General features: G+C 31.3%; 1 protein-coding gene across 8 annotated transcripts in view; it reads right to left on the bottom strand.

Moving 5' to 3' along the window:
• The window catches only part of Atp8a (ATPase 8A), an 86,418-nt gene extending 72,000 nt beyond the window's left edge, over positions 1–14,418 (bottom strand). For 7 of the 8 annotated variants that reach the window (XM_026635823.2, XM_026635819.2, XM_026635825.2 and 4 more), the window contains exons 1-2: positions 14,239–14,417; positions 9,210–9,323 (exon numbers count right to left, since the gene is read on the bottom strand). In XM_026635823.2, the coding sequence (XP_026491608.1) occupies positions 9,210–9,323; positions 14,239–14,296 (172 nt within the window). In that variant the 5' untranslated portion in view covers positions 14,297–14,417. Of the gene's footprint in view, positions 1–9,209; positions 9,324–14,238 lie in introns of all 8 variants that reach the window. The other variant, XM_026635817.2, reaches the window with a different exon arrangement.
• Positions 14,419–14,632: the final 214 nt, after the last annotated feature.

Here is a 14,632-nt window from a genome sequence, read left to right on the forward strand (position 1 = left end):
GGTAGTTGGTAGTTTTATATTTAACTTTATAGTGTAGTATGTGGACCATGTCACTCACGGTTTTTTGAAACCAAGATCTAGACATCTTTTTGATATCCTATTAGACTAAAGAGTTAGTAAATACCTACACACTGAAATAATATTTAAGAAGAATGAGCACTAATATATGATTCAATAGACAGAGATGGATCAAACCATTAAAGCGTTAGCGTTCCGTTAATCTATTTCTGCCGAGTTAAATTTTGGTATTTAAAACAAGGAATTCGAATTGCTTTTAACTCATCTTCTTCATTTTCTTAAAAAAAAAAACATACAAATTTGTTACGATACCCGTAGGACTATTACGTAACATCGATTGCAAATATTTGCAACCCCTTTTGCTTTTGGGACCAATATAACATTTTGTTGCAATCATAACTCGACGGCCACTAAATCAGAAGTGCCTGTAAGTACTCACTTGTCATCTTATTTGTGAAAAGTTGAAATGTTTTACGATAATACGCACTTTATACGTCTTATCCTTGAATAATTATACTGCTTAAGAAAGTTTTATTCTCATAAGGACACAAAGAACGTCACTTACATGAAAATAGTATTAACTTAAAAATATAAAAAAATATATTACAATAGTCGTTCTGTTTAGTTCTCAATATCTTATGTTAAATGAGGTACTGAAAACTAAACGTCGTAGTGACTTGCTTAGGAGTAAATAATCTTTTATGAGATACTGGGATAGTAGGGTCTTGAATGTGTTAAATAAGTTTACACGTTTTACCTTTGAGGGTGGGTTTGTTGTTAAGCTGCGCTCCTTCGAAGGCAAAGATTTTGTGCCTCTCTTGCCTTCGGTATTAAAACTGAGACTTGCTCGAAACATGATTCGAATAAATAGTTGTTTTATTTAATAAATGTAACATTATTATGAATATTTTTGTTGAATGTTTTTCTAAAGAAAATTCAAAAGCTGGTTTCGGTAAAGATTATTTATATTATCTATCAATATAGTTTTTAGAACACTGTATTTATCTCTTCTAACATATAATATTACAATAATAATAATAATTAATAAACTTTTTTTATATTATTTTGATATTTTTAGTTTATGTATCCAAGGCATAAGTGTTTAAAAAAAGATATATCGACACAATAAAGCAGTTTTAATTTTGTTGTAATAAATTATTTATTTAATCTCACGCTCTACGTTATTACTAGTCGGAGCGATAAATTTCAGTTAGTTTACAAAAGAGAAAATATGTGGACACCATAGTCAGATGATCATAACTGATTTCAGTAAGAATACAATTAAATAATTGAGATAACATTAAGATTGTGTGTGTGAAAATGTGACCTCTGCTATTGTCATTAGCCTATATATTAGATATATTATAGCTTCCCTCATTTTATTAGGAGCCGAGATGGCCCAGTGGTTAGAACGCGTGCTAAGATGCACGCTTTCTAAGCAAGCAAGCACCACTGAATTTTCATGTGCTTATTTTGTGTTTATAATTCATCTCTTGATCAGCGGTGAAGGAAAACATCGTGTTTTGGAATTTGGAAACCTCTTTGTGTCTTATTTCAACGAAATTCTGCCACTTGTGTATCCACCAACCCGCATTGGATCAGCGTGGTGGAATATGCTCCAAGCCTTCTCCTCAAAGGGAGAGGAGCCCAATATTGGAAAATTTACAGGCTGTTAATGATATTCCCTTATTTTGCCTAGGCTGTTAATGTTGTTCCCTTATTATACCTAAGCGGTACCAGTTTTAGGTATCGCCACAATAATAAAAACCATTGCTTATTTGTAAGGAATCATGAATTGAACCTCACGCGAATAAAAAGCTTGTAATAAATTCGTTTCTGCATCGCACTGCGTTACATTTTTCGTGTACTGTTTTTTCAAAGCCTGAGGCTTAGATAACTCTGAAACAATGACACTAGCATAGTTCTGACACGCTACACATTATTCAGTGAGTATCTTTAAAAAAGTCGGCGAGTGTGCAGTCTGCGTTAATTGAAATGTGAAAATAGTTGTTTCACAGTTGACATATTTTATATTTAGGTTTATTTGCTTGCTTTGTTTAAAATTCCATGTTGTGGAGTAACTGTTGTAATTATACATGCGAATCTGTGTCTGTTGTTTGTTGATTTGTACGTCGTTATGATAATTCATTAATCCAAGGTTTTTCATATCGGACCAAAGACATTTCGGGTATGGATATCGAGTTTTCCTTCATTACCTGGGCGTTTCCACAGTGCTAGCTTTGACTTCTGGGTTAATTAGGGGCTCTAAGTGCCTAGAGGTGGTTAATGTCGGAGAGTGGCGTAGTCTCAAGACTGTTAAACTCCGGAAACTGTAAATAACTCCAGACATGGAATAAAATTTAAAAAATTGGATAATTAATAAAGCAAGTATAATTAAAGGCACAAGAGACATAGCATAGGTCTCAAGGTTGGTGGCACATCGACGATGTAATAGTTGGTTAATATTTAAGTCAGTTGGTTAATATTTCAGTAATTGTCAGTGCCAATATCGAGGGGTAACCACTCTTTATTTTGAAGGATCAAGGTAAGATAGTTCTAAATTGTATTCCATATATGACTTTGCCATAGACGCCTTTATGATCTCTTGTCGGACACCTGCGGGTTTTTCTGAGAAATCCATCTCTTTCATGGATTTTAAAATACAATTTCAAAAATAAAATATGTTACTATCAAATTAAATATTAACATTTAAAATAACACCTTTGAACTGTAGTCTATTTTCGACTTTTGTTTTGTTAAGTCATGTGTATATGACATAAGTAATATCAAGTTTAAGGAGTATTAGTAGAAGGGGGAAATAATAAACATCAGTATATGCCTCGAGTTGTGCAATTATGTTCCATAATTCTTTAGAAATACGTGTTATAATTGAAAGCTTGTCGTTGCGCTAATGTTGTGACATTTTCGTGTTGTCCCTCGATTCGGAAATTAATAATCGATATACGACTGGCAGAATAATGATCGGTTATCGGTTATGTTCCTTGTAGTTCAAACGGAAGTAATAACATCAATATTTGTTAGTATTTTTATCTGATTAAAAAAGGTGATCTCTATCAGACTAGTTATCAGATACTTAAAGTATACAATTTACAAATTATAATTATTATTACGAGTAACGATACAACACACGAGAAAAACGATAAGCGTGGACGCCATGAGTGTCAGCCTCAGAGTGTCAGTATATATATATACGTATACAGTCTTGAGGAGACGGTACTGTGTGATGACCAGCAACTACGCTTCTCCGTGATCCGCCGTGAACGGTCCGAGCGGAAGTACTCATGGCAGTGTACAGATACGGGTTGTCACGCAAGTAAATAGTCAGGGTTACAGTGAAGGGGTTCGCTATGTTTGTCGCTGAATCAAACATAAACACGACACACCGAGTCCGAGACAGTTAGCAATTAGAAAGCACATACACAATAAGAAAATAAATAGCAATGTTTTCATATGATTTGAATATCTTGCTCCTTTTTATATGCTGTAATTGTATTAGACACTGTTAATTGAAAGATATTTTCTTTATCTTTTTGTCTACTAATGTTTAGTTGCGCAATACAATTAATCAAAAGCTTGATGAATAATATGTTTATGTTTAAATTTTGTTAGTAATATTCGGAATCGATTTAAGGGTTGTGCCGTACTAGCTAACGTAAAGCTAAACACTTTCTTTTTTGTTCTTTTTGTGGCTTTTATTTATGCCACGAAGGTATTTTATTATTTATTGATTATTGATTATTTCGAAGCTAAGCACTTTCAAATGACGAAGTGTCATGAAACATCATCTGTCAGAGAGAGAGGCATATGTTGCATTGTGACGTCATATATATAGCTATGACCATTGGTACTAAATTAAATATCTATGCTTAAACTTATTGTGAAAAAGAGAGATAAAGTATAACTTCCATAACAAATATGTTTATTATTTTATTATATTAGTACATATTATAATAAAATTCATTCGAATACCGAACTGTTATTAATATTATGTAATTTTTATATATAATCATCATCATGATCAGCGCCCATACTCGTCCACTGCTGGACATAGGCCTCTCCAATTGCACGCCACTGTGATCTATCTTCGGCTATATATTTATATATAATATAATCTGAAATTACTTTCTATTAAGGCTGCTAGATGTGATGTCTAATATATTCTTATTATAATCAAATAATACATACACACTATTTATATAATAACCAGTTAAAAAAGACACTCATTTATATTATGTGATTATTAAAGTAAACTTTACAGCCTAGATCACGAATTAAAATTATCGACGCATATTTATTTAATTTCCTTTACGAAATATATAATTCTATATAAAAAAATGTTACTTTATTTTTTGTTTCCAAATTTCCATATTAATGTTATACTCGCCTGATTTAAATGTTAAAGATGTATAATATCCAACGTTAGGTATAGTTTGTACCGAGCTATGGGTTGGTCCGGAAATAGGTGCGGGCTACCTATTTCCGCCATGTTCGCCACAAATTTTCACCATCACTTTATTAAAGGGTAAATAACTGGAAAGGTGATTGTAATGTATTCGTTCTTTATTGATATACCGCTAAAATGTGTTTTATAAGAAACAATTTGAACGTTAATTCGTATATTGGGTAACACTTTTAAATATATGGTGTTCAATTTATGTCGTAAACTTTAATATATTAGACTAAAAAGTTAATATTACAGATTTATTTGTCAAAAGACATTAAAATGTTTTTGTAAGTTTTCTTCTGTTCACAGTAAATTGAGGAAATTGCAACATTATTTTATCATGTAAAATAATTCATTTATATATACATTTTATATATACATTTTATAATACATAGTTTCGGCGATATAGGAATCATAAATATACTCTAGATATAATTAAGGGTTAGCTTACATATAATATGTATATTGTGTCTTGGTGTGCCAATATACTCGTTAAATATGCCCACACAGACATGTAATCGTTATTCATTCAAACTATAAACTGATTTACGAGTCGGAAAAATAACTACTAACAACTGAGTTTCATGCCGGTCCTTCTCGGTGGAATACACATTCCGAAATGGTGGCCGCTTCACTTATAATAAAATTATGTTAAATGACGAATCAAAAATGCTTTTAAGAGTCTACTTACTTACTTTCATAACAAAGTTATATAAAACTTTCACAGATTGTTCTATCACTTCCGATTTTCTTAAATGTCAGTAAATATCAAGGCTGTTGGCGCCCAATTTGGGGCTGGCATTTTTATGAGGCATTCCAAAAGGCCACTAAATTTTATTTCGAGTCAGTAGATTGACTTATTCACTTTAGGTAAATTTATTTTTTTACTAATAAATCGCTTCTGTTTCCAAGTACACCTAGAGAAGCTTCGGTAAGTTCCAAATATTAAGTCATAATAATTGAGTGGTTGTATGAGATACATATGTATATATACGACACTGGTTATTGAATTATAGAAAATGGTGTCTTAAATTATATAATGGTGGTCATAGAACATTTTACATTTTCATAAACTAGATTAAAAAATCCACGAATAACAGTACAATTCGTTAACACGTTTTTGAAGCACGCAAAGAGGTTTTTCAATATGGCAGTCATATAATGACTGCATACTATATAATTATAATATAAAAAATCTTAATATAAATACTTTTACTTTGAATACATATTATTAATAAAGGAAAAAAATAGGTATTACTACTAAAAAATAGATTTTTATGTCACCATTAAAACTCTAAATTTGACCTCTAGACATGGAATAAAGTGCGAATTTTGCAAGTAATTAATTGTCCGGTTTAATCCCATAACAACGCCCTCCTTGCGTGCTATCGTGTTAAATTAACGCGAAATGTACTAAAAGATTTATGAGTTCGTGTTATGATTACTGCTTCTTTTGAGCGATTAGCTGACTTAGTAGCTAGCTAATAAGTCTGCTAATATCTAGGTCCTAGGTTCAATCTGGGGTCGAGCCAATAAAGTGCTATTTGACATTTTTACCTGTATTTGCCGCATAAATTTTAATACATAGGCTAATTTGACGATGGTCACCGCGCCCGAAATCGGTCCAGGAGTCTTTAATATCATCATCAAACTGCTGCTTAAATTTATTTAAATTGATAATAATGTAAGTTAAAATACGCAAGTGCTACCAATAAAATGTTATTTAAAATATTTCAATACCAAATGCATAACAAAATTAAAGAAATATGATGAATTTCATAAACTATCAGGCATTGAAACAATTACTATTTCTACAATCTGATATCTATATTTGATTATAAAAGTAGCAAGACATACCTTTGCTTTTCTAACATTCACCTTTCTAGATGGAATTCATTTATTGCATGTTTATACCGAGTTTAAGTCTAAAGGAATACGTTTTATTTGTACAAACTTAACCATCCGTCTGCTCCTCCCCAGAGAATGATATTACAAAGTTGTGTATTTTACATTGCATTGTTTGCAACAAAAAGTATATATGCAGTAAGTTTTAAGTAAATAAGATTATTAAGATTTTTTTTCCGTATATATATGTATATATCATGGTGGTATGCGGTAAGGCTAAGCGTCAATTCCGCTGTTACTGTGGCATGCGAAGGGGGTACCGCTGGCTTTCTAGTGAGTATTCCGGTGTACTAGTCGTCCTGGGCACCGGCGAGGCCCATATACCCCCACATCACGTGGGAGAAACGCACAATGGGTTTTTCCAGAGAAAAATAAAAGGCGTCAGTTCCTCTATGTACCACCCACTCATTAAATATTCTACCGTCATACCGACATTCAGTGAAAGGTGAGTGAGCCAGTCTACAGCCCCAAGAGACATAACATATTAGTAGTAAAGTCTGGTGTCAAAATGATGGTATAAGGAATGATTAATATTCCTTACAGTGACAATGTCTATGAGCTGTGGTGATCACTAACCATCACAACCATTTACCTATCTGACTAGCTATTTCCTAAAAAAATATTATGTTTCATGAGAAAATGACAAAATTATCTTCTTTAAACAAATTATGTGAGGGGTTGAGCGCCAACTATAAATAGCCCATTCAGAAGTAATCAAGCCTTTCTATTTTGAATAAATAATAATAAAAAAATAGAAATCGCCATTTTACTGGCAACAATAAAACGCAGCTCGATCATAAGCTTAACTTAAAATGTAATGGACCACCTAAACCGATTATTAATCCACACCATAAACATCGATGAATTTTTTTTTTTTTTAAGTCTTTCGTACTTACACCCCATCCAGTCTGAGTACGCTATTCAATAGCTATGAATAATATTTTAAAAAAAAATCATAACTGTAATAATTGTCTCTATTGCTGTATTAACACTTATTCTCCTCCACACTACAAAAAAAGTCATTTACTTTACTATTCTAAACAATTTTAATTCGATTTTCAAACAGTCTTCAAACAGTCCAACTTATATCCATAGAGCCCTTTTAATTATAGCTGTATACAAGTCACATTATTCTATCTATTTTTAATTACCACCACCTCCCTTTTCAGTCATAGTTGGGTCGTTACAGGCATTAATAAAGAGAATAAAAAAGAGGACGATGTTATGTGTAACAATCCCATATTCTATAGATCATCCGTCTCTTTTTTTATCCCTCTTATGACGTACTCACCTAGAAAGATGCGAGAACCCCAACCCACATATCTGCTATTATTTACATACAACTCTATGCTGCACACTTGGTTAAAAAACGTCATAACTAAATATAGCTTATAAAACATGTCACTGATGAACACATATTCTGTACTCATTTTAATAACACACCCTTGAAAGCAAGTCACGTCAAACGACAATTGGGTAGTAAATAATAATACTTGTGTTTTATTTTGACTAATGAAACAGGGCGAGCTCTTATATATTGTGCTTCTTTTTAATGATACGGTTAAAATTACATTTACAATGAATTGGTTCGTGTAGAGCTATTCAGTCAGAACAAATTCGAAACTAAGCGCATAATACGATCGTGAAATTATGTTATTGTTTTGTTTACAACAATATTTTATTGTTTAAAACTATTTGGAGATGATCCGTTTAATCTAAAGGTAACTCATAACGTACAGTTGTTAGTTTTATAATAAAGTTTAGCAAACGAACGCGTTTTTCAACAGTTTTGGTTTAATTTAATTCTGAATTTGTGTTAAGCTTTTCTTGGATCATGTTATTGTTAAAGCTTAAAGTTTATTTTTGTTCCTAATATTATAAGTATGAACGGTGTAGGTGTTAGGTACCCAATACTTTTTTCTGAAAACTCTGACGATGTCTGTGTAAAAATTCATGATGATCGGTTGAGTTATTAAAACGTTAAAGTGCAACAAACAAATAAACAAATTAACTTTTGCATTAATAATTAAAGTTAGGATAATTCGACATGTTAAACAGAAACTTATGAATGAAAAAGACAACTGATCAAAGGAAAGATCATTGTTTATCTTGATTTCAATCTATTGAGCTATCAAAGTCTGAATATAAAAAAATATATATATAGATTTTTTTCAAAGAATGATCTTAGGCTAGCGCTCTTTGGATAAGGTCTACGTACCTTTATTGGTCAATTAACATCACTGTGCTCAACTCATCTGTTTAAATATATAGTCAATAAATTATTCCTCTGTAACATTCGACCTGCTTTCATAATTCTTATATTAACATCGATTATATCGAAGGTAACTTTTGTTCGTAAAGGTTTTAACCTTGTAACTATAATAAGACTGAATGTCTAATGAAAGGGCTAAATTTACATAGATGACATAAATATGGTTTGTATTTGTTCGAAGTATGAAAATTTATAAAGTACTAAAACATTTATTTACATAAGAATTCTTTACTTTCAGAACTTCAATAAGTATATATAAATCAACATTAAAAATAATTAGGTTAAATATCAGGACCACGTGAAACGACAATAAGAATGCTCATTCTCTATGGAATCAACATTCTCCATACTCTAGGCGAAAAATTGCCATATAGTAAGTTGGGTAAGTATATAAACTATTTAAATTTTTCTTAATGTAAATAAAAATATTTTAATATCCATAACGGTTTTCGCTGCTAAAGTAGAATGCAATATATTATTATATGTGCATGTGTATATTTGTATGTGTGTGTGATTGTATTCTATGTGTTTAGAAAATATAAATCTTACCTAAAAGGTCCCAAGGTCGAGTATAAAGTCGGAACAACCGCCATAAGTACTGAATGAATCGCATACAATACATGTAAACCAGTCTATACACCGGTTTTCGTTGACTCTCCCCATCTGAAAGTATCAAGTAAGTAGTCATTATTTTCTGATACGAAAATGCCACATTAAAATATTAGTCTTAATAAACTTTATTGAAGATAAAGTTAACTTGAGATAACTTGTTTGAAATGTTCATTATAAGAACCTAATATGTTATGTTATTAAAAGAACCGCTGAATATCACAGCACTACTTTTTTCCAAATATGCACATAAATAAAATCAACTACTTGAATATAAATTTATACAACATGATTTATTAGATCCTTATTTATTAATGTTTGAATAATATGAGAAGTAAATAATAAAAATCAAATAATTCTTAATTCAAGGAGACTCTTATTGGCACTTTTATAATGTTACAGTATTAAGCTACTACCGATTCGAGAGGAACCAGAAAGAAACTTAGTAGTTATTACTAAATAAAAGATTCAAGATTAAAATAAATGAATTGGCAAAGTTAAAATCTCTGCGGAATTTTACAATAGAAATTAATTCCTTCTCCCTGGAGGGATACATTGACTTCGAGGAGTCGGAAACTTTGGTGTACACTAACGGAAACTTTACTTCGCTGTTGTTTAGTGAAACAATTTTATTTCAAAACTAGCTTTTGCTCGTGACTCCACATTATAACTAAACCCACAGGTGATCCTCTCGATGTGATGATGTCTGCGGTGATATGCCAATATGTTATATTTTAATAATGAAAAATATTCTAATGTATGAGCGATACTAGTTTAATCAAAATGCATTCAGTAAGTTTTTCGTGAAAGAGTAACATACATCCATAAATCCTCAATAATTTTTATTTATTATATTAGTAGGATTTTATTTAAAAAAGTTTTCTAAAAGCGCTACATCAAACATCATCATTACATAGTATAAAATAAAGTCGCTTACCGCTGTCTGTTCCTATGTATGCTTAGATCTTTAAAATGACACAACGGATTTTGATGCGGTTTTGTTTGATAGATAGATTGATTCAAGAGGAAGGTTTATATGTATAATACATGCACAATATAGTAGAGAAACACTGATAATTTTAGAGGTTTCTGAAGTGATGTCGTAAATAAGCACATTTTTTCCGCTTACATTGCAAACGCTGGCTGAACCCTACGAGGTAGATCAAAATAATGTACTACATACTACAATGTATATATACTTTTTAAAAAAAGTGTCTATCTATCTCATACGGATGACCCACAATAACCATTTATTATCCTTTACTTTTTATGAAAAATAATGGCTTATTTTCGAAGCGATTTTTAAGTAATACAACATTAATCCTTATCCAATTGAGTACCTTAAATACACTGTGAATTTAATATAGATCAATGTGGCCCTTTACAGCAAATGATTTAAATTAATATTTTCGAAGATATAACAGATTTCAAATGCAGGGACATAGCGGTTTGTATTGTCTAATGACAAAAAAGCTGTTAACGTTGTAAGACATTCTGTACTATTTTTATTATCAGCATTGCACCCGTGCGAAGCCGGGTCGGGTGTCTAGTCTATCATATTATGGATTCCATTTAATTTCAATCGTGTAGCAACTTTTATGTGCGTACCTCGAAATGTCTGAAATACTAACTTGTAACTAAGTTCCTAAAAATGTTTTTAAATCTATCAACTACGTAGATCTAATGCACCTCAAAGAGGTTGTTTATATTGTATATTTTTTTTATTAAAAATATTTAAACGAATAACAATAATAAAGTAATTAAAACATGAGTAAATGTGACAGCTTTAAAAATATTTTACATTAGAAATGAGAAACTAGATGAGTGAAAACTCATTAACAACATCCACAAAATATTTTTAGTGTTACATTGAATAAAAAATTGTGAAAAAATTAAGAAATATTTATTTACGCATTTAATACATAATATTATACTAATCATGATAAGAATGATACGGCGGCTTTATTCATTACTTTATCAGTTCCATTATATTATGAACGACAATAGAATCAAAACATTGTGTACTTAGTTCGTTCGTATGGAAACTAGCTCATATTCATAAGCCGTAGTAAGTCTGTCTGTAAAAGGCAATTATGATATTTGAAAAAAGTAGGACTTTGAACGCATTTTATTCGATTATATTTCTTTTTTTCTCAGCTTTTTCAATTTAATTACTAGAAAGTGCACCGAGTTTCGAAATAGTTGATACCTACATTGCCTATTTTTTTGTTTTTAGAATATTCCTAGCGCTTTCAAAGAAATTAGAATTATTAATTCAATTATTAATCACCATACTTCGAGATATATCATGTTCAAATGCACAGACTCGAATCTACGATTGTTACAATATGTCTATGCTGGTTGTAATTTTGTTCTGATTATAATTTGACACATGCAATTACACATATTCGAGTGCTTTCTTATTGAACTTAATAATTTTGCATTTAAATCGAAATTAATTAGTATATATGAAATTTAAACGGAAAATAGATGCTTTTATTTACTGTTTTAATGATTTTGTTGTAATTACAGAGCTGACGGGTAATATTCTGTTTCCTTTTTGATTTGCCGATGGTAGCATTAATAGCGATAATTTTAAATACGAATAATTAAAGACCTTCAAAGTTTTCAAAACCTTTTTTCACTAATTCACATTAGAAGCGATGTTTAATATAAATGAGTTAAAATTGATGACCCAATATAATGTCCGCGTCTGAAAGTGGTTAGTTGATAAGTATGAAAAACCATGAACCAGACGCACGCCCAAGACGTCTTTAATAACTAATTTGTTATTGAAGTGTAATCTATTGATGAGGGTGCTTTATCACCTCCAAATTATTTGGTTTTCATTGGTAGGCCAAACCGCGGACCTCGTACATTTATAAAATACATTACAATTCAGCCCGAGAAACTTTAAAGTCTGTAATTTTCCTTCCAGCCTCTTCTCCTTCTGAGGAGAAGGTTTGGAGCATGTTTTATCAATTCCATCACGCTACTTCAATGCTGGTTAATGGATAAACATGTGGCTGAAATGTTATCACGATGTTTTACTTCGAGCACGAAATAAATGTTGTTATTTTGATGTGTTGCTTGTGAATTGTTATTATTTGTTCAAGTCAATATTTTCTTTAATACCCACGTTTTTATAAAAAATATTAAAGTATCTTATTATCATTACCGTCTTCACCATAAGTGGCCGACCCGAGCCTCCTCATTCTCAAGAGGTCCTGAAAGGCTTATACTGTAAATGTTAGTTACTGGCGGTTGCGGCGCACTAGTACATATAGATATATTAAGGAGAAAAATATGATTGAATAAAATGAGGGACCCGGAATGAGTTAAGACGAGTCCTACTTTAACATGTGTTAACTTTGAATAATATGTGTTTATTATTTAAAGGAATATTAAAAGGTAAAATATTCCGTATAAATATACATGTACTTAGTTAAATAATACTTTTGTTGATATTCAATAGGTAATTATACTATTTTAACTTTGCCGTTTCATAGATTCAAGTTATTTGTAAAAAATACATTGGTAAAGAAGGCATATTATTCGATACAAGAGTATATTGATGTTAAAAAAGCGTGGAGTTAATGCTTGTTGACTTCCAGGCTGGAGACATAACATACATATATAATTGTATTTAACTAACATGACTGTATTTTTAGATGTTGAAAAAGAGTAACTACTGAGTTTCTTGCCGGTTCTTCTCGGTAGAATCTACATTCCGAACCGGTGGTAGCTTTACTTTAAATAGTTTGTTAAATGATGATTCAAAAGTGCTCGTAAAAGCCTACTTGAATAAAGTATATTTTGATTTTGATATTTTTTTTCTTTCAAAATAATTTATAGATTCCTTGAAAATAATTCTAGCGTTTGTTATTTACATTTTGGAAATGTAGCTAAATTTTATAATTTGTAGAATAAGTTCCCATTATCCTTGAAAGTATAAAAGTATTTAGTTTATACCTGCAAGCCGGTCATCGAAACCCGCGAAAGTCAAATACTAAATGAATACGTTGGCATAAAATAGTATACACACAAATAAATGATTTATGAAAAGTACCTACTTAATGTACGTATTATACGAAACGATGAAAAATTGGTAACGATGTTATTATTATTTTTTACACATACATTAAATAAACATAACGGTTCCCAGGTAACGGTTTACATTTTCACGTCTGTAGGTACGCCACTATGACCGCCAAATATCATTACATAGTATAAACCAAAGTCGCCTACCGTTGTCTGTCCTTATGTATGCTTAGATCTTTAAAATTACACAACGGATTTTGATGCGATTTTTTTTGATAGATAGATTGATTCAAGAGGAAGGTTTTTATGTATAATACATACATAATATAGTAGAGAAACACTAATAATTTTAGAGTTTTCATTCATTTCATCACACATTTTTTGCGCTTACATTGCAAACGCTGGCTTAATCCTGTGAGATAGATCAAAATAATGTACTACAGTATTGTACACCTTAAAAAGATCTACAAAAAAGTTCACCATGGTATATGTCTATCTCTTAGGGATTACCCACAATAACCATTTTTTATCCTTTACTTTTTACGAAAAATAATGGCTTATTTTCGAAGCAATTTTATTAGTATTGTGTAATGGCTGAAAAACTGTGAACGTTGTAAGACATTCTGTAGTAACTATATTTAGTATCAGCATTGCACCCGTGCGAAGCCGGGCCGGGTCGCTAGTTTGACATAAGCGGGGTTATAACCTGCGACCATTATTTTAACAGTCACTACGTCAGCTCCAGCTGGGCCTATTAGTCACCAAATCAAATAATCGCTATACTCAATTACTATGAATAATCATAACAACTACATACGAAATCATACGCGTATGCGACAAAACAAACTGATAACGTTTCTAATCGTATTTCACCTTTATTCGAATAAATATGCTCGAATCACTTAATAAAGCTCCTACTGTTACGTACCATAGCGTCCAAGGTTTTCGTAATTATCCCTACACTGCATATTCCTCAGGGGAATCATATTACCTTAACGGCACTTATTTCACTCCACTACAAATAAAACTTCTGTGTTAATACTAGCGTGAAGTTAACATTTTGCTTTGGCGCGTAACGACTGATGCGCCCGCTTCAACACGACGGCGCGGACACACGAGGCGATTTGCGATAGTGGTCATTGGTCTTATTATTATCTTTGTGCGGCTATTTCAGTGTATAGTGAAATGTACGAGTAATTATTTATATTATAAATAATTTAGCTTTTAAATGTCTTTGAACCATCAATGTTGGTAAATAAACCTAACGATACATAACAAGTAAGTAGGTACAGATCTATTTCTACATATTATGTAAATATTTC

Source organism: Vanessa tameamea, chromosome 3, assembly GCF_037043105.1.
Source record: "Vanessa tameamea isolate UH-Manoa-2023 chromosome 3, ilVanTame1 primary haplotype, whole genome shotgun sequence".
In the NCBI taxonomy this organism is placed as follows: domain Eukaryota; kingdom Metazoa; phylum Arthropoda; class Insecta; order Lepidoptera; family Nymphalidae; genus Vanessa; species Vanessa tameamea.